This window comes from Suillus subaureus (genome assembly GCF_016647635.1).
Source record: "Suillus subaureus strain MN1 chromosome Unknown BJ212scaffold_11, whole genome shotgun sequence".
Lineage (NCBI taxonomy): Eukaryota > Fungi > Basidiomycota > Agaricomycetes > Boletales > Suillaceae > Suillus > Suillus subaureus.
The window spans coordinates 926,456-946,026 of NW_024538567.1; the positions used below are offsets into that span (position 1 = coordinate 926,456).

The 19,571-nt window shown below is 45.5% G+C and overlaps 5 protein-coding genes across 5 annotated transcripts; 4 read left to right on the plus strand and 1 right to left on the minus strand.

Annotated features, from left to right (window-relative positions):
- Positions 1 to 3,282: 3,282 nt before the first annotated feature.
- Positions 3,283 to 3,471, plus strand: BJ212DRAFT_1217294 (uncharacterized protein; the record flags this gene model as incomplete). Its single annotated transcript, XM_041329323.1, has 1 exon — positions 3,283 to 3,471. A coding segment is annotated over one exon (189 nt), but the record flags the coding sequence as incomplete, so codon positions are not given.
- A 484-nt stretch (positions 3,472 to 3,955) lies between these two features.
- On the plus strand, positions 3,956 to 4,855 carry BJ212DRAFT_1268720 (uncharacterized protein; the record flags this gene model as incomplete). The annotated part of the gene is made up of 2 exons (XM_041330745.1): positions 3,956 to 4,531; positions 4,577 to 4,855. Coding segments are annotated over 2 exons (855 nt in total), but the record flags the coding sequence as incomplete, so codon positions are not given.
- A 3,146-nt stretch (positions 4,856 to 8,001) lies between these two features.
- On the minus strand, positions 8,002 to 9,688 carry BJ212DRAFT_1298752 (uncharacterized protein; the record flags this gene model as incomplete). Its single annotated transcript, XM_041332748.1, has 7 exons — positions 8,002 to 8,171; positions 8,239 to 8,634; positions 8,717 to 8,748; positions 8,885 to 8,993; positions 9,046 to 9,262; positions 9,561 to 9,605; positions 9,644 to 9,688. 7 exons carry the CDS (start codon positions 9,686 to 9,688, stop codon positions 8,002 to 8,004), a joined length of 1,014 nt encoding a protein of 337 aa, XP_041194574.1.
- A 1,255-nt stretch (positions 9,689 to 10,943) lies between these two features.
- On the plus strand, positions 10,944 to 14,765 carry BJ212DRAFT_1479689 (uncharacterized protein; the record flags this gene model as incomplete). Its single annotated transcript, XM_041339938.1, has 12 exons — positions 10,944 to 11,156; positions 11,418 to 11,982; positions 12,038 to 12,207; positions 12,258 to 12,371; positions 12,429 to 12,493; positions 12,544 to 12,710; positions 12,763 to 13,002; positions 13,058 to 13,483; positions 13,541 to 13,714; positions 13,768 to 13,815; positions 13,869 to 14,365; positions 14,424 to 14,765. The coding sequence occupies 12 exons, from the start codon at positions 10,944 to 10,946 to the stop codon at positions 14,763 to 14,765; spliced, it is 3,021 nt and encodes a 1,006-aa protein (XP_041194575.1).
- A 1,647-nt stretch (positions 14,766 to 16,412) lies between these two features.
- On the plus strand, positions 16,413 to 18,204 carry BJ212DRAFT_1446454 (kinase-like domain-containing protein; the record flags this gene model as incomplete). The annotated part of the gene is made up of 10 exons (XM_041338250.1): positions 16,413 to 16,604; positions 16,655 to 16,737; positions 16,830 to 17,029; positions 17,091 to 17,150; positions 17,209 to 17,235; positions 17,314 to 17,418; positions 17,478 to 17,596; positions 17,647 to 17,809; positions 17,858 to 18,061; positions 18,113 to 18,204. The coding sequence occupies 10 exons, from the start codon at positions 16,413 to 16,415 to the stop codon at positions 18,202 to 18,204; spliced, it is 1,245 nt and encodes a 414-aa protein (XP_041194576.1).
- Between the last annotated feature and the right edge of the window lie 1,367 nt (positions 18,205 to 19,571).

A 19,571-nucleotide genomic window follows, 5' to 3' on the forward strand; every position in this document is an offset into this window, starting at 1 on the left:
TGCAGTCTGCGGGTTTGTGGTAATTTAGAACATTGTGAGTGATAAGGTTCTGTGCACATTTGTTTGGCAAAGCCTTTTGAGCCCAAACGATCACAATTATACGATTTTCATTTGGCCGACTACAAACTGCTGCAATGAACATTTTAACATCGTAATTTCGTTCATCGTTCACGTGGACCTCGTTTTAGTGCCATCCCAACTAGTCAAGCAGACATTATACGCGTTTCACTCGTCAACATAGCTTCTGGTGCCTGTTCATTTTTTGCTCCGCATTTCTATTAAAATGACTTGTGTTTCAAGTCTCGCTGTGCACTTCCGAAGGCTCTTGAGTCCTCCCAAGCCACCAGAAGGAAAACGCAATTTTTCCTTGCAAAGACAGTCCTCACAGAAGTCTGGATGAGTTGCATGACGAGAGAACGAGAAATTGGGAACACAGGGAATATGATACTAGTCAAGTGAGTCTGCTCTACCTCTGGTTTGTTGTTACACACATATAATAATGACATGCTTGCACCCTCATCCAATGAACCACTCATGATGTGGTTGTTAGAACACAAGAAAATGAAACACTGTATAGGAGTTCTCATGGACCTTGGATGTGCTTTGGAGCCGGTTTTTGGATAGTGCTGGGGGTGAAGCTTTTGAGGCTGTGCATGCGATGCAGCCATTATAAGTGCTCTTGATGGTCAGGCCTCTGAATCTGGGGTATGAAGTGGCTCTGTCATAGGCTGAGGGCCAACAAGCACACAGGCATCATACTGTTCATGGTCCTTAATGTTCTCTCCTGTGATGCTCTACTGTACAGGGCTGCGACAAGCATCTGTTGAATTAGAAGCATTCAACATCTACAAATTTGCTTGCATCACAAGTATGGCATTCACTGGTTGTCAAAATATTGCCCCCACAAGATTTTGTAGTCCTCATGCAATGTTTTGAATCACATCTTGCCATGCACCAGGACAATTGAGGGTTATTTCCTCACCTGACTTGGAGGTAGGATGAGGATGGCCTCGGAACTCTCGTGGGCATGGCACCAGATGAACAAAGATGAAAGGGGATTGTGAAGGAATCATATTGGATGATGACAACATCATCTCCAAGCAAAAGGCATATAAATGTGCTTGGATCAATGGAACCTGCCAGGCAGATGAAATATCCATTTTCTTCATTCAGTGCTGTCTTTAATATGAGGTTAGCAAGCTCCTGAAAAACCCAATCATGGGTTAAAGGTAAATGTTCGGTGGTCAGCTTCTGATTGCAGAGTCTTCACTTCCTACTCAAGGGACAATACTGGCTCACTCTAACCTGTTGAGCATTCTAGTAGCTGCACTGCAGATGGTAACCAGTCCTGAGATACCAATCACAATGACTGTATTCAAAGTATGTATCATATTTCATGATGCTCTATTGCTAATCTGTCACTATGGCCTTCCTCTTCTCACCAACAATTACTATCTAGATGGTCTGCACCTCAAATAGTGGAGGATTTTGTATTGATGCGTTGGCCAAGCCAACAAAATCAAGGTTGGGCATGGCTATCGATCAACCATTGCTGCACCTGAGTGTCTAGATCCTTCTGGTCTTGAGCGATATAATAGTGGTGAGTCAGGGTGGGCCTCAGTGTATAGGGATTTGTGGTTGGGATGTATGTTCTGTCACTTCTGGTCACCCTAAAAGTTAGGTGGAATGGCTCTGATGCAAATTACCCTCCACTATGACACCCCCCACTTAAAGTGAGAAGATGAGCAAAAACGCACACGACAGATAATAATGTTTGCCTACAAGATCTCAACAGCTTCCACGCCTTGAACATCAAGCCCACTGGACATGCAATGTTTGGTCAGGGTGTCTTGGATAAACTGCCGTATGTCCAGTGACCCCGCATAGGTGTTGTTAAGATATCTGATGGTGGAAATCAAGTGTTTTTGAAACCAGCTCATGTCGAAGAAGTATCAGTTCACTGATGTTGCATTTCTGGACTGCTGCTCCTGCATTTATAGGAAATTCAGTGCTTCAATGGATTCCTACAAGTCTTGTGAGGTTCCTATGGGCTTCTCACCCTCTTCACTATAACAAGGCTGGGCAGGGCTTGTAACAAGAATTTCTCCCATCCAGAGTCCATGACTCATGTTCCTATGATGCATGGCCACAGAAGGTAGATCCCATCTGCATTATTGCCAGATTGCAATTGTCAATCTGATTTTCTTCAGTGTACTTGGGATATTCTGATCACCTTCTGAGTCAGTACTATCAGGTTGATCTTTTCTCCCCAATTGTCGTAATTTGATGGGTGAAAGTGTTCTAGGTCTCTGTAAGGTGCCACAGCAGATTGACTGTATCCAAATAATATTGGATGTGTGTCTGTGCACATACAACATGTCATGTGTGATAGGCATGCCTATGAGTGCTCAGTGCTTACATGTATGACCACTATTGATCTGCACAAATTCTCATGGTTCATCGATTGAATTTAGTCACCTTTGGAAAATTGCAGGTCATGTGGCGCATTCTGGAGCAGATACAGACAAGAACTTGAATATGAGATTGTGAGGCTCCATATGATATATTCTGTGAAGACCATGCTCACCTCAGGCATTACTTCTTGGTGGTATTAAAGGTCAGTAAGAGGGTATTATTATGTTAGATGAAACCCTATCTCGTAGACCTAGCCTCAGCAATGTTCTATTTTTAGTACCACCAAATATACCTTGCTTCCTCCTGCAGCACCTCCTGGGATCCTCGACAAACCATCCTGGCCCTCCCAGGATACATGGCACTCCTCTGTGATGATCGCAAACCTTGTCAATATGTCCTTAAGGCTGCCATTCGTGCCTGACAGTACTCTGCTCATGCATTAAGTCCTTTTCAATTTTTCCTTGTCCTCCACTACTAGCCATGCCCCCTGCCCGCAATGTGTGTGGTGCTCTGCCAACATCTTCAGGGCTTGGCCTTCATTTTATAAGCCCCAAGAAATCTCAAGACCTGAAGAAAACTCAGGCTTTTGTTCACATTCCTGGCATTGATGCCAAGCATAAGCATCTCCTTGACCAAATGGCCACCCTGATGAATCCACCCCCAGTTCTGCATACCCAAAATCTTAGTTCTGTCTCCACCCCTCCTCAATCCAAAGCCGTGATGAGTATTGATGATTCTAATTACAATGACCTGACAGATTACATCTATGATGCTAACTCAGATGACTATGTAGTCATTGCAGACCAGCCCGACCCAGGCACTTCTGACCCTACAGATGTGGAGCATGAGAACCCTGGGTGTCACATCCTGCCAAACAAGATGTCCAACAATCTCCATAGCACTTGGAAGGCACTTGTACCTACCCTGGTGGAAGCATTCTTGAAGTATTCAGCCAGAACACATGGGCATCCTCTTCCAGAAGCATGCCCAGTGATATCTGCCTGTGCAAAGCATAGTTGTGCACTGCAACAAATTTCGATAATTTGCCTTTTATTTGATCGTAAGTTGTTCATTTGTTCAAGCAGCTCCAACTGATGATTGCAGGTTTCCTTCTTGTAGATGTATTAGTCTGTGCATGCTCAACACTCGCACAAGTTCTCGTCCACCATGGCCTGTTTCCTACCGCGCCTTCTCAACCACGCATGGCCATTTCCATCGAACTACTTGCGTTTTATTGAGCCTTATTTGAGCATTCCTGCGATGCCATTCATGCGCTTGCATCTGCTCTCAAGACTCACTATGCTCACAGAGGGTTTCAAATGACACATGGAGATGTAAGTCTTTTTTTTCCATCAGTCTCTCAGATGGTTGCTCATTACAAAAGGGCCAAATCATCCAAGAACCTTTTCGATGTAGCCTTGGGCAAGCTGTTCAATGGTTTGACATCTTGCAGGTCGAAGTTGAGCATCAAACTGAAGCAGCAGTACAAATCGCTCAAGAACGAGTGTACGAGGCTTGGAGACCTCAACTTCCAGATGACAGTGGTATATCCATGCCCACATCATCCAATACAACACTTGTCAAAGGCAGGTGCTCCTCCATTCTCATGCAGCATTGTCCTGCATGCTTCGCAGGTGTGCTTTTTGGAAGACCACTCAGTGAGGGTGGCAACATTCATATTGCAATGGACAGGAACTTTCATCATAGACACCAACAGTTTGTGGGGGACTGCCCACGCTTCTACAATCCTGCCTATTTCCTTCCCAAGGCTCAAGTGGATGAAGTTGGGCACCGCATACAATCACTCCATAAACGTGCCCCAAAGAAGCACACTTCATCAGTGCCAGATGAAGTGATAGATCAATGTGAACATTCATATGAAGCTGTGGATGAGAAGAAACAAAAGGCTGTGATGGATTCGTTTGATGATACTGGAGTTATGGCACTCATCTGCTGGCATGACATTCCATTGTTCTTTGCCAATATTGACTCGCCCAGCGAGCAACAAAAATATGCTGTAGCGCTACTTGAGCATTTATTCTCCTTGGTCCCACAGGAAGCCAATGTCATTGCCCTCTATGATGTCGGTTGTGTGCTCTCACAGTCATTGTCACACGTAAGCTTCCTTAAGATACAACTTCTCCTGCTTATGTGATACTAGTATGATATCCTTCCTTCTTTGGTGACATTGTGTCTTCAATTTGCAACCACTGCTATGCACGCATACGGCCATGAGTGGGCCTGTCAGCTTGAGTACAACCCTTGGATGTGCATTGGGCTTGGCCTATCAGACAGCAAGGGTACTGAGAGGTTATGGTCAAGATTTGTTAAGCTGATTGGAATACAATGTTCATCCTCAGTAAGTGCCTACTCTGCTTTGACAAAGATTCTTCAAACACACACACACAGAGAAGCAAAGGCACCTTTGGTTGATAGATAGGCAAGTGGCTGCCATTGGTAAGGAGATGCAAGTAGATCTTAGGAGATTGGATCAAACATTGACTCAAATGTGGAGTTAACAACCAAGGATCTGCAGCAAAGGAAGCTCTAAGGAAATGTGGGATCACTGCTAAGGATCTGCAGGTGCAGTGGGCAGATCAGAAGAAGTCCAAACTCTCCATTCGTGCCCATATGTCAGTTTAGCTTTCCTCATTCAAAGATGAAACTTACATCACACATTGTGAACTACAGATGCTCCTGCCTGGCTCAAAAAGGAACTTGACATGGTGCTTGCTCTACAGGCAGATCTAGATGCTTCAGATAGGGCTTTGCAAGCCACACATTCTGTGGTTGAAAAGGGCTTGGTCAGTGAAGAGACATTGGATGCTATAACAAGCCTTGAGCGCAGCCATGAACATCTAATGACCAAGGTTGAAGTACTGTATTTGTCACTCAATGTTCATGACAGGTTTCCAGAGCTCCAAGATGTGGACTTAGATTTCATTTGGACACTCTTGATGGCCTGGAACCTCAAAATCAATATTCAGAAGAGAGCTATAGGAAGCTTTTTTGAGTGGGACAAACTTGATCGCACTGTCAGTGGTGCAAATCAGGCCCTTGGTGAAGCATTTTCTTCCAATTTCAGATCATCAAAACTGACTTGTTATCTCACAAGGCACAAAGCTTCATCAACAAACTCATAAGGCAATCGCAAAGGCACCAGCCAGCATTAATGACTGCAATTCACAAATTCAACTCATATTGTGAGCGTCTGGAGAGCCTCTATGATCCATCCTGGAGCATCCCACTTCCTACTCCTCTTCCTACCAAGCTTGTGGACCTTCGAAATGACCAAACATTGATGGAGGATGTTTGGATCACCCTGTCAGTAGGTGACATTCCTCGTTGGATGGAAGATCTGGATGTCAGAGATGGGATACGAGCGTTGTTGAAATGGGAATGGTGTCAGGAAGAACAGCACTGCCTTGGGCTTGAGGCTGACAATCTTTGCTGATGGTTTGGAGATGAACTTGCAGGCTCTTGAGCTTGCTCTGCACTTGCCTACAAGTAAGTCATTTTGCATGTCAATGATCAGTGCTAATTTAACAAGACCAAACATTCATGTTCACAATTCAGCAATGGCGTGATCATGTCCTTCTACTACAGACTAGATGGGTTACTCCATTGGCATCTTCCACTCATTTCAATGGCAGTGGCAACATAGCACTTAAGCTTGCCACTTCTCTTGCTGGGAGCCACAGATCACCAACCACTGCTGCATACTCGCTCATACTGACCTCCCTCACACTTCTAGATCCCTCCCCTGAAGAAGACATTGTTGAGGAATCTGTTCCACACACATTTGAAGAAGGCCCTGAACAAGCAGCACTCTCAGATGTTTTACAAGACAGTACCATTAGTGATGAGGATGACAAGGACGATGATGAAGATAAGTGCATGGGAGAACCTGAATATGTCATAACATGGCAGCTCCCAGAGGTACATTTCAATATCTTGTATAGAGAGTCATACTTATCCTACCTCATAGAACCTTCAAAATGATCACTTCAGAATTCCTAGCCCGAGGAGATCCCCATCAAACATACGAAGGACATCTCCCAAACCCGCGTGCAACCAGCACAAGATGGCTTCCCTCATCAAGTATTTGAGTCTAGGGATGTCTCCATGCTCACACAGCCTACAGCCCGACTCAATGACACATGTATCAATGGTGTCGCTGTATTGCTCTACTCCAAGATATCAACTACCTCTGATATATGTCCTTGTGCCATTCTCTCCACACACAATCTCCCTCAGATTTGATATAATGCGTCCGATGATATACTATGGTGGAATATGTCATGGACGTCATATTGGGAGAAAGATTTGTGGCTTCTACCTATCCATTGGCCATCTCCTGTTAGACATTGGGTATTTTGTGCAGTCTACATGTCAACAAAGGAACTGCACCTCTTTGCCAGTCTCACAGATAGACAACCATGGAAGAATGAAGTCAAGGTCAGTATTACTTTCAATCACACTATCTTGATTTCACAATGATGATTATAGGATATCATGAAACTTATCACCCAGTTATCATCTATTGCCCATGATCATCATGGCTCAGATCTTATTGACATCAAAGGCTGGGTAGCTCACCTGCTAGTAGTCCAGCCATTGCAGACAAATGGCTATGACTGTGGGCTGTGAGTGCTCACAGTGATTGCAGTGGTGTTATGAGGAGTGCTGTAGGGATTTCATATTCTGTGGGCTTGTATAGGCAGATATTGCTTAGTGTTATGTTCGCACTTTTGGTGCTTATGTAATCATCATAGTTTTCACCACCTACCAGCACCAGTCTGAGACTGAGAGTTATTAGCATGATTTCCTACTCTCTCTGAGCACTGAGCTTAGTCCAGAAACCCTTTAGGGTTGAATAGCAGCTAGGCATAACACATTTAGCCCAACATTAGAAGTCTACTTTCCAGTCCTCTTCTTGTTGTGTTTCCTACAGTGCATCATACAGGCATGTGCGAGGACGACATGATAGCTTTCAGACATTACATATGCACACTTGTACTTAGAATACCAGTTTCATGATATAGAATCATGCTTGTCAACCATCCTTTCAGAGCAAAAATGTCAAGGATGATATGTGATAAGTACGACAACCTGTTTGAAGCTGCAACTGATGGCTAACAGAAGAACACACTTGAACTTGTGACAGGCCATCTCAGATACCTAGCTAGATATATATTGGTTGAATTAGCTAGTAGGGAGGCCAATACAATGTTCAATTGATTCACTCTTAGTGGGGAAACATGTACATAGCTGAATAGCAGAAAGGTTGTGTCAAAGACTCAAAGTTAGTACATCTGAGTGAGTTAGAACACTTACAACTCAATGAACTACTTAGCACTATATCATAGTTGGATGCAGTAAGCTCATTCCGCATGATAAAACCTCATAAATTTTTATATGGTCAGAACCAGACTGATGAGGCCTTCCCTCCTGGCCTATTTGTAGGCTTTCATTGGGATGCATGAGCCCCCACAGACATGTTTTTTGTTTTGTATGAGATTTATAATCTATATCATTGGCTGACGGACCTCTCTGGAGGGTGCTTCCTCCCTCCTTCTGTGATCCTCACAGGAGGATCAGTGTCGCAAAATCTGATCGTAACAAGGCACCCAGACCCAGTACATCTCTTCTCCTTCCATGGCACCACAAAAGTTGTTTAATTTTGCCATTTGAGTCAGTCTCCATGGCCTTGTGTGATTTCTTGGCAGATTTGATTGTAATTAAAATTGTATATGCTACAAGGACATGCATAGTATGGTACAACGACAAACTAATGTTCTACTTAATACTCTGGTGACTGACCAGCCATCTCAAGTTCATCCATGGCATCTCCAGTGGCTTCCATCACTGTTGAATTCTGGGTAAGGCAGGCTATACCCAGAATGAGCTCTCTGGCATCAACTCCTCTAACAATTGGGGCTGGGGGAGGCATCTGTGTCATCTTGAGTCGATGAGAAGGGCCAGGAGAAGCCTCCTTGAAACAATGAGAAGGGCCAGCAGAGACAACTAGAAGGGCCAGGACAAGGACGCGAAGGGCCAGGGCATGTCTCCTTGAGACGACTAGCTGGGCCAGGATGAGGACACAATGGGGCAGGGTGAGACTCCTTGAGATGACTAGTTGGGCCAGGACAATGACGTGAAGGGGTGGGAGAAGGGGTGGGAGAAGAGGCAGGGGATGATTCATCCAGTGAGAGTCAGCTAGGGCCCTTCCGATCAATGTGACCATTGACAAACAAGCAATGTCCAAATGCATGGGGTGAATGAGGTCCAGGAGCCTCACCATAGATGACAGGGTCGTGAGACACCAAGAGCCTATGGGGATAATCTTTGGCATGGAAGCATTTGAGGGTCAATGAGCCATCTTTCAGAGTGTCTGAAAGCACACCATGCTCACAAAGGGTTAGGTCACTGATACCTTTGCTCTTTTGGTTCGTGTCACAAAGTTCACCAGGCATGAGGGCAGTCTTCTGGGTAGTTGTAGAGTACCAAGCCATTTTTTCCTAGGAAGGTGGGCAGGGTCTTCCAAGGGAAGTTCAACCCCTGCCCACTGAGGTTTCCTGTAAAATCTACAATCAGACATTCTACTGAACATTTGACAGCAAGACTTACCACAAAGTGTGGTTAAACTGCCCATGATGCATGGTAACCCATCCAGCAGCCTCCAACTCTCTGAATCATAGCTTTTCTGCCTCTCTACCCATTCCTCTAACACTTCCTCCACAGATAAGTCATGCTTGGATGTAATGTGGTTGAGTTGAATTTCGAGTCTTGCAAGGTCAGCATCCATCGACAAGGACACCTTGGACAACACCTTGGATTGGTGAGACTTGGTGAGTTGGTAAAGATAAGTAAGAATCCCGTTGATAACAGAGGATTAGATCAATAACAGAGAGTGAGATCAATAGATGCCGGCATCAGTGTTGGGTGAATTGGTTCCCACATGAGAACATCCATCGGTGTTCTGGCCAAAGTCTGGGTGCCCCTCAGCAGGCTCAGCAATTTCAAGCAGAGTCAGGCACTCATTGTGACTGATTCCTTCAATATTCCCGCCTGTCACTCGCCCACCCTCCACACCCTCCATAGGAATGCTGCAACATCCTACTTGTCTCTTCTGTCCCACTCACTTTGCATGCAGCTGTTGAAGACAATGTTGACACCACACAGCTGCTCTAGAATTTGGTGAGCATCTGAGCACATTTGAACTCACAGCTCTCCGTGTGCACATACTCTGCCTGTTGGAATCATGGTACATCCTTGCATCTTTTTGCGTCTGACTGGTGATCCACACTTTGAACCATGCAGCTACTTAATCTTGGACAGCTGGTTAGGCTCTGGCGATGCGCTTGCCTAATGGCCAGCCTCTACAATACCATATGTGAGTTGTCATCATGGCATTCTTAACTTCTGCTTTCAAACAGTGGATCTCTTCATCAAACTATATTAATATGGAGGGCTGCCTCCGCTCATCTTCTCAACCACACCACATTTCAAGATCATCTCAGTATGTTTTTTTCTTCTCCTCGCACTCTAGGCTTACTATCCAACCTCTTGTCACAAAAGATGGACATCAATCAGGCCGAGTTCCTGTGTTCAAAAATTCCGATGTTCCGAAGACATCAACCTTGGGACAGCCACACCAACCTTCTTATTGATGAAATATTTGATGAGTTTGATGAAAGGCGGCCATTGTGTGACAAAGTACTGCCCAACTTTGATGTCGAAAAGGACGCTCCTATCACCAACTGGCAACTATGGCAAGTTCATCAGGCATATGACAAATTCCATGTTGTGAGTACCTAGAATTTCACTTAGTTATCAATGTGCTGACTGTCCAGTTTGTAGGAGATCAAGTGTTTTTTATTGTGGGAAACACACTAGTTACTGAGGTGTGAGTTGCAGGAGAGTAGGTGTAAGGCCATGGGATTACTGGACTTATTGGGGAGTAGGATGCGCATCAGACTGGGCTTACTGGGGGGCCAGACGGTGATCTGTAGAACAGTACATACAAAAAGACTTTGCTTATGCTCAATTCTTTTCACTGCAATTGCGATGCTTGAACTGTATATACTAAATGCGTCCTACATGTCACAGTGAGTTGTTCTTTAAGTTGCATATCATGGCTATCAACCCTTTCAGAACTCAATCATGAACATCTTCAGATCCTCTGGCAATGTTTCTGCCTAATGGCGATCTCCTGGACCATATTAATAAGTGAACTGATTATAGGCATTCTTGACTTCTGTGTTCAAACAGCAGATCCCTTCATTAAGCCTTATGAAGATGGAGGGAGGTCACCATCAATCTATCTCCTGCCTCCGCTCATCTTCTAAGATCATCTCAGTATGTTGATTCAAGTTTTTTTTTCTCCTCACGCTCTTGGCTTACTATCCAACCTTTTGCCAGGAAAAAAAATGTCTGCAACCTCATTCAAATCTTGCATTTGAATCGTCTTCATAAGGTAAAGTCTCAATGATTAGAATTATACAATCACTAACACATCCCTAGCTATGACTCAAAAAACTTCAGCAGATTTACAAAAATCTCCTCCTCCTGAATACGTTCCTGCTGAGCCTCACATGGCTGACAGAGAACAAGGATTTCCTGAGGAGCAAGTTGGCGGGGGAAGGTGTCAGCTGACTCCCGTCATTGAAACTCTAACAAAACTCCAGACCCACATCAAGGCTACCAACTGCGATGGAGGCTTGGTCAAGGAGGCATCAGTGTGTCGGGCAAGGCTTGTTGAGCCAACCTCAGAGGACTTGGAGTCCTTGCTCGCTCTCCCCTGACAATGTTCAGTGCCACCTCAGCCTCTTGTCAAGCCAACCTCAGAGTTCTTACTCACTGGCCCCTGCCAATGCTTAGTCCCATTTCAACCTGTTCCCCGACAACATTCGGTCCCATTTCAACCTGCTGTTCCCCAACAGCCTACACCCCCTGGTCAGGCTTAGCCTGTTGATGATTTATTCTATGACACTCCTCAGATCATCCCTTCCCACTCACACGAGCCTCCACATGAGCCTCCACAGCTGAACTTATTCGCTACACCTGCCTTTGTGCAGGAGGAGTACAACTTCTGTGGTATTGACTTCAGTGTTTTGGATGGGAATGTTGATGGGGATCCCATAGCTGGACCGTCAACAATGCTGCCTGCAGTCCCTCACACACAGATCATCCCTCCAATGCCCACTGTTGGGGACTGGGATATGCCTCATCCTGAATTCATTCCCACAGACTTAGATTTTGGGTCCAACATGGCCATAGACATGGATGATCAAGGTGATATCCCTACAGTGAAAGGTCAAAGGCAGGGGGCGGCAAATGCCTTACTCCAAGAGGGCTTCATGAGGCTCAAAACTGTTATTCACGAGGTCAGCTGCAACACCTCTATTCCCACACATCAAGTCATTGCTTTATGGCACAAGAGCAATGGGTGTTCTTTCAACAATGTCAACCACTGGAATGCTTACAGCAGCTACTTCAAGGCAAATCCCCAGCAGGAGCTGAAAAGACTTGGCAACAAGGCTCCCAAGGCTCCTGGGACACCAAGTGAATGTCTATCAATTTTGTTTGATGCCTTCTTTCTAATTTAATGAATTTTAAGGTGCAATCATGCATCACAATTGTTACGAGCTTTTCAAAAACGAATATCCAGACTCCTGGCAAACGATCCTTGAGTATCATGAGGAGGCCACAGTCCTCATGGGTGCGCCTCAGACAGTTGCCATGCAGGCCCAGGAGTTTCATAAGTTTGGCAAGAAGGTCTCAGCTATGGTACACCCACTTCTTTGATTTCAAAATGTTGTGTTTCTGACATTGCACAGATGGATATCACTGCTGCTCATTTTGGGTTTGAGGGTGCACTGGTAACATGTGGAAAGGTTGTCAATCAGGATGGTTCTCTGAGTCTGGCCCATACAATGCCTGGAGCTGCAGGGGTAGGTGTATTTTTTGCACTATGAGGCCCAGGGGATGATCTGACGAGCCTCTTGTAGTTTTGGCTGATGCACTGTAAAGCCAATGATGATACCATCATTGGCCATCTCAAAGCCCAAGTATAGTAAGCATGGATGTATTTCATTCAGAATCTATACTAAGCATTGATACAAGTAATCTAACATCTCTGGGTGTCGTTGATGAGGCCTTCAAGGATGAAGCTGAGATCGTCCAATGCAACCAGTCCGAAGCACCAATAATCAAAGAGACGACAAAAGAGTGCCTGGATATTTCAAAGAACGGAATCCTGTGGATCAAGCAAGAGTTAGGTCAACAAATTGGTATGTCTGAGTACATTTGGTTGTTTATTTGTCCGCTGATGGTAAACAATAGAGAAACTTGGCAGCAAACTATCATCCAAGAGGAACTTTCCATGGAAGACTCTTCCTGCAGAGCTCATCCGTCTTGGGATGATCATCAGAGGATATCCAGAGGATGTGTTGCTCCCTGGCAATTTTCATACAACCTCAAACAAAGGAATCACAAATTTGACTCTGAAGGAGACTGGGATTTTGATCATGGCCTTGAAGGCAGGCTTGATGCAGGTCAAAAAGGTTTCCAAGGCTATGCAAGGTATGTTTTAATCTAAGTTATTATGTACATGCTTATAGTGGATCCTTCTTTATAGCTAAACTCCTCACCTCCAAGATGCCAGTACTAGAAGGAGCACCTCCCACAGAAGATTGCACTCATAGAGGAGGGCGACATCTTTTTGCAAATGGCCAATCAGACCGCCTGGGACTTCCCCATGCAAAGCCAAGTGCGGCTGCTACCAGAATGAAAAAGGTGCCAATGAAATCACACAAATCTCCCATAATTCTCTCTGATGACAACAACTCTGATAATGACAGTTCTGTTCAACCCATTCTTAAACCTCCCCCATCATGCGAATTCAAGGTGGTGAGGCTCCCAAAGAGCCAGAAGAAGGTCAAGAAGGACAAGAAGAACATCATCAAGAAGATCGTCAAGAAGGAAGTCATTTCGCTTGTGTCTAGTGAGGTCAGCAATGCTCACTCTGGCTCTGAGAAGCCTGAAGATGACAACAAAGCCAAGAGTGACTTGGACTATGAAGACGACTCTCCCACGTCTAAGAAATGAAAGGCAAAGTCAGAGACCACTTTGCAAGCATCAAAGAAAAGGGTTTCACCTGCTGAGCCTCCTTTGCTGAAGGCAGGAAATCTGAAGAGCATGAAGGGGAAAGGCAAAGCATGTGCTGAGAAGAGTAAACAACCTTCCACTGTCGAGTCCTCAGATGATGAGGAGGCTCCCAATGTAATCGCACGAGGTGAGTTTTTGTGTTTGTTGTGAGCTGCAATGGTACTTACCCATGCTACACAGCGATAGAACAACCTTCTAAATGCCTGCACGATGGCCCCAAAGTTCAAGGTAATTGTTGTGCATTAATCAGTGTCATACCTACGAATTGATGATGTCATTAGAGGTCCCAAAGGCCAGTGTGGTACCAAATGATGCTGAGGGCACTACCAGAGGCTCTGAAGAGGCACCCATAAGCACTGAGCCTGTTGCTGTGGCAGGTCATGTTGATAGTGAACTGAATGATGCTGATGGCACTGCCAGAGGCTCTGCAGAGGCTCTCACGAGCACTGAGCCTGCTGCTACTGCTGGTCATGCCAATAGTGTGCCCACACGCCCATTGCCACCCTTGTCCCCCTCACAAATTCATCAGCAAGTACCTTCCCTCCCAGAAAATTACATTCAGACCAAGCCAGCTACTCATGTGGTGGCAAGCAACACTTTGCACACAGACCCCGTCTGTGCAGATCCTACAACTTGCACAGCAAGCCAGGACAACACCATGCATACAGACCCCATTCATTCAGACCATCTTCCATCTCTGCAGCCTGACCTCACACCAATGTTGGCATCTAATCATGGGCACAGTAAACCTGCTATGGAAATCTCACATGATCAAGAGGTCAGACCAATGTATGACCCACATCCAAGAGGTCCATTACTGCCACGTTATGGTCCAGGCTTCACTTAGTACCCCCAGTCTGACTATTACCATGATCCTCATGCTATGCACCACGCTCCACAACTTCCTCATGGCCCTCAGCCTTGTCCTCATCAGCATCAGCCCACTCATGGCCTGCCTCATCAACCCTCTCATGGCCCTCAACCTCAGTATCACAATGGCAGGTATCATGATGCTCCATACCATGACTCTCAAGATGGATATGATGGATGTCAACAGTTATTGGCACCCTCCAAGCAGTGCATATTTCGGTCCAGGAGGGAGATATCAGCATGGATATGAGCGTGAGTATCCCAACAAGTATCCTGAAGACCTGGAGGATGGAGGACGAGCTCCTTAGACTCACAGAACTTGATTTATCTCAGCCACAATGGACTGTGTCCCTCCCCCTTGCATATATTGAGTATCATCATCTAACTACACCATGAGCCTTTTCATCTGACCTTTCTGCCTGTTGATGTCAGTTACAAGTCTGTTTGTATCTACTATATATTGATCAATGCATGTGTCTGAATGTCTGAATCACACTTGAACAAGGAGGATGAACTGGAAAAAATAAAATAAATTCGCCAGAAGTATCATGGGAGCCTCTAGAGGGGCCTCTAGAGGAGTACAAAAACATCCACCATCACCTCACTAACATCGAAAACAACATATGGAGATGGTAATCATCAGATGGTAATACCATCTAGAGAGGTTATTTGTAGAGGGTCGAGACCATCTGGAGAGGTTATTTGAAGAGGCTCAAGAGCAAACATCAAGGAGACATCAAACCCAACCTCCCCAAACCTCCCCAAATATCAAGTAGTGATGCTCATGAGGGAGAGGTGCAAGATGACCTGAAATTAAGGGGAGGACCTCATCAGAGATGATGTCTTACAGACTACTTGTATTCAACATAATAATAGGGTCTGACAGTATGTGGGAACATCTTGAAAGTGCTGCCAAGGGTGACCATGCTGGCCAGCAGGATGAACCAAAACTGCCTGGAGAGCAACTATGGAGATGAATCTTCCTGGACACAGAACACAATCACTGTTAACTCATTGCCCTCAGGCTGCACAGCAATACACCTGAAGGCTAGACTGTGGGATCCAACAGAAGGATACTTAATTGCCCTCATCAGCACCGCTTGTTTCATTGCATCCTGCCGAAATCAATAATTCATACATAAACTCACAAACAAGGCCACATAATTGGCACATATGTATAGGACTGTGAACCAGAAACATGATGTTGATCACCTGATCTTGAATGGGATATCAAACAGCAGAAGCAACATGACAAGGTACCTGATTGAAGGAGATGACAGCAAGCGCTGTTTTCTTGGAGTAGCACCACACAAGATAAGATTGATAACTGGACCAGAAAGGGCGGGTGATATAGGTCAGGAGTGTCTGTGTGAACTAATCTGATCCAGGGCATGAAACGTATTTAATAATTATAGAGAACTGATTGGTATACAGGCTGACATGGATACAATTTATTTCTGAGTACACAGAAGGGTGCGGCATATCATGGAGAATCAACTTAGATACTATTTAGTTTTATTGCAGTACTAGTGTTCGAGCTCTCTCTGATATCAGCACAGATCAGCGGACAGAGATCAATTATTTTGATGCGCCACAAGCTTCAAGGTCAGACAGTGACTGATGGCAAGATGACGAGTTCTGCAGCTCTGTACACATTATCTATTTTTTGGTGGCACTTCAGTTTAAACCTTCCAATGGGCGCCCATCTGTTGTTCAAATGAGTCAAATAGAGTCAACTGAGCTCGCACCCACTGGCACCCAGCTTTTGATTGAATGATAGGCGGCGAGCGCTACAGCTTTCGTTTTTGGCGAGATCGGAACAAGAACGCGTTTAATATGATTGGATACGAGTCGTAACGTAAGTATGTAGGCCCTTGTTTATTATTTATTATATGCACATAAGTATCAACGCCCATATTCTTAAGCATGAAAGAAAACTATCTCGACTTTAAATAATGTTTGTCGTAGCCAACTCACTTCGTAGCGCTCTAAGGAAGACCCTAGGTCGCACACTTCCTCGCTTTGCTTCCACATCTACCTCACCGACTCGCGACTCTATTAAAAGACCTTTGGACGATCCGTTCGTCCGTGTACAGATCAACGACAAAGATGATGGGGAAGAATTTGTGTGCGATGAAGAGCCACTTGTGCTGTCGCCCGAGCAAGCTTTGGATATTACCCCATTACCTTGGGACAGCATTTTGGAGAGGGCAAGCTTGAAATCATAAGAAAACTTGGATGGGTCGGTAATTCCAACGTGTGGCTTGCGCGGTCCCTGGGGTAAGTGCATCTTTTTGTTCCTGTCGAGTCTGCTTATCAGGATCACAGGTAAATTTAGAAATGCTCATCCAACGAAATATGTTGCTGTCAAGGTTCTTACAGTTAACGCCACCGCAGGTGTGGTGCAAGGACTTCTACTGTGAGGTAGACTCTCTTAGGACCATCAAAACAGCTAATCCTGATCATCCCGGCCACCAACACTGCCTTCATCTCTATGACGTAATCGCCGAAAAGAGCTGCCATGGTCCTCACATTTGCATTGTGACCAACATTCTGGGGGCAAACATGATCGGTCTCCTGTGGGCTGCAACCCAACGGACGTGCTTTCCCTCTTGCTGTCACTAAACGTATAGTCAAACAAACACTTCTTGCTCTGGACTACCTTCACCGCGAGTGCAGCTTCGTACATACAGGTATGTATTCCAGCTCTGTTCTGTACCGAAGTCCGTAATCGACAGCGAGATCTTTAAGATGTAAAACCCGACAACATTCTCGTCTGTGTGGACTACGAAGATGAAGCTATAACTCGCCTCCTTGAAGAAACACCATCCTGCCACATACGAACCTTGTTTTGAGCCCACTTATCTCCTGAACCTATCATCACAGTAAAGTTGCAGCTGCTCCCTAATTTCGGTCTTTGGGAAGATGCGAGCAACCTCAAGGTTTGTCTGATTGATTATGGTTAAGGTAAGTGTCCTTATATTTGAACGATGATATCTCATCTGTCCCGTCATCAACAGCAACACCTGCCAAAGAGCATCGAGTAGAACTAGTACAACCTGTTCTCCTCTGGGCGCCAGAAGTTACTCTGGGACATGGGTGGTCTGCACCCATCGACGTATGGTCCATGGGATGTTTAGTAAGATATAGTTTATTTTTATTTGCTGTCATGAACCGAAAGTCATCTAGGTTTTCGAATACCTGACTGGTGCAGCTATGTTTCAACTCTCGGAGTCTTCTTCCATCAGCGTGGAAAATCTTTCTCTCCAACGAATCCTCGAACATATTGGTCCTTTTCCACCTAGCTTTTTGGAACGATGTCAACACTGGAGTGATTTCTTTGACGAACGAGGTAAGGTATCGCGCCTTCCTCAGCGGGTAGATTTGAATTCTTTTCAAGGATCACTCCGCATTCATAATTTGATCCCTCAGGCAATGGAAAGCTGTCTCCGAGCATATAAAGTTATGGACGAGAAGGACATAGCTCCTGCCGCTGTTTTTATTCGGAGGTGTTTAACTATTGATCCCCACGCACGACCTACAGCCTTGGAACTACTAGATGACGAGTGGCTCAAAAACTGTGAGACAGCGGCATGGATTTCTGGTAGAATTCACCGTTTCCTGTTGTCCTACATAATACCGGGCTATTTTGCAGGTGCAAGTGCTTTGTTAGGTTGCTCATCTGGTATGTCTAATAGGAAGTCGGAGACGCAGAAGAATGCCATAGGAGAAACTGACGACACTTAATTTCGTGGTTAAGGTGTGTTGCGGCCGTTGCTCGTGTGGTGCATCGACTGATGTTCAGAAAGTGTATGGTGCCCATAGGCAGGGAGTCTAGGTACACCAAACAAAAGTGTGGTTGGAAAACACACCCGTTGCTGGCCCTGTGAAGGTGAAGGAACAGTCTGGAATGAGCTTGCATGTAGATGGAAATAAAAGTTGAATGCAGCCACCCCATCTTCTTTCTAGTAAAAAGAATCCTCCATTATCTCCCATTGCGAGATGATCGCCGCCGCCGAATATAGAGCGCTCATCGACCAAAAATGCAACATGAAACACCGCACTTAGTGCTGAAAGTGGGCGACTTCTGTGCCTGTGGGGAGCTGCAACATATGCTGCATGGAGACAGCAGATGCTGATGCGATCAGGGTATCAGCCGGGTTCAAAATGATATAGTTGATTGCCTGATCTTCGGGCATGGCCAGTCCTAGCCCAGGGATCGCCGCGGGCAGCCTGTTTCCGGGTGTGGGTATCCTAAGAGTGGATGATAGGATCAGTATGAGTTGTTGAGAGAAGTCCGACGGATGCCATCAAGAGTCCAGGTGAGCCCTGAAGTCATGGTGGCTCTTGAATTGTGCAAGACTCGGTCCAAGTTCTATATTTAGATATCTTCGGCACGTTGTTGCAATGCCAAGTTGACCAGACGGAGAAGATACGGGGTTGATGACGTCCTCGAGAGGAAGCGCTGCAAGTCAGCACAAGGCCTTCTGATGTGCAAACGGTACATCTCCCCTTGGTTTACATCTCGCAGCGACTGACACTAGACTCTACCTGTAGCCTTCTTCACTCACTGACCGTCCTTCCAATCGGCCTTGACTCCCACCCTTTGCAAAGAAACCAGCCCCTCCGCGCCCACGCATGCCTCCACCCAAATTTGTCAGCGAGCTAATGCGAGAAAATCACCTGCGATGATACCCTTGCACGGTGATATTTTTTTCTCTGTTGAACCTTGAGCATGCTAAACTCCTTTCCGACCGCCATAGGTGGTGTTTGAATACCAGAGATGCAGAGAGGCTCTCAGTGACGAGGCCCTGCCTCACCGTACTTCGTCTGTGTTGGCAGACTGACGAGTACAAGCTGTGAGAGCGCTGCATGTGTTGTATTATAGAGCATCAGAAATGCGAGTAGCCTGCTGGGGCTATTTCTAAGAACGCATGTATGTTTTCCTCGGGCTTGTTTCCATGAGCCATGGTTTGTTACCTTTGATATGCATTCGCAGAATACCGTATGCATCTTTCTGCAAAACGCTTCTCAAATACCGAGGACCGGTCGGTAGCTCTAAAGCCGCTGGGGCCAATGTTGACTCAGTATGGTGCCTCTGTTCCTCATGTAGT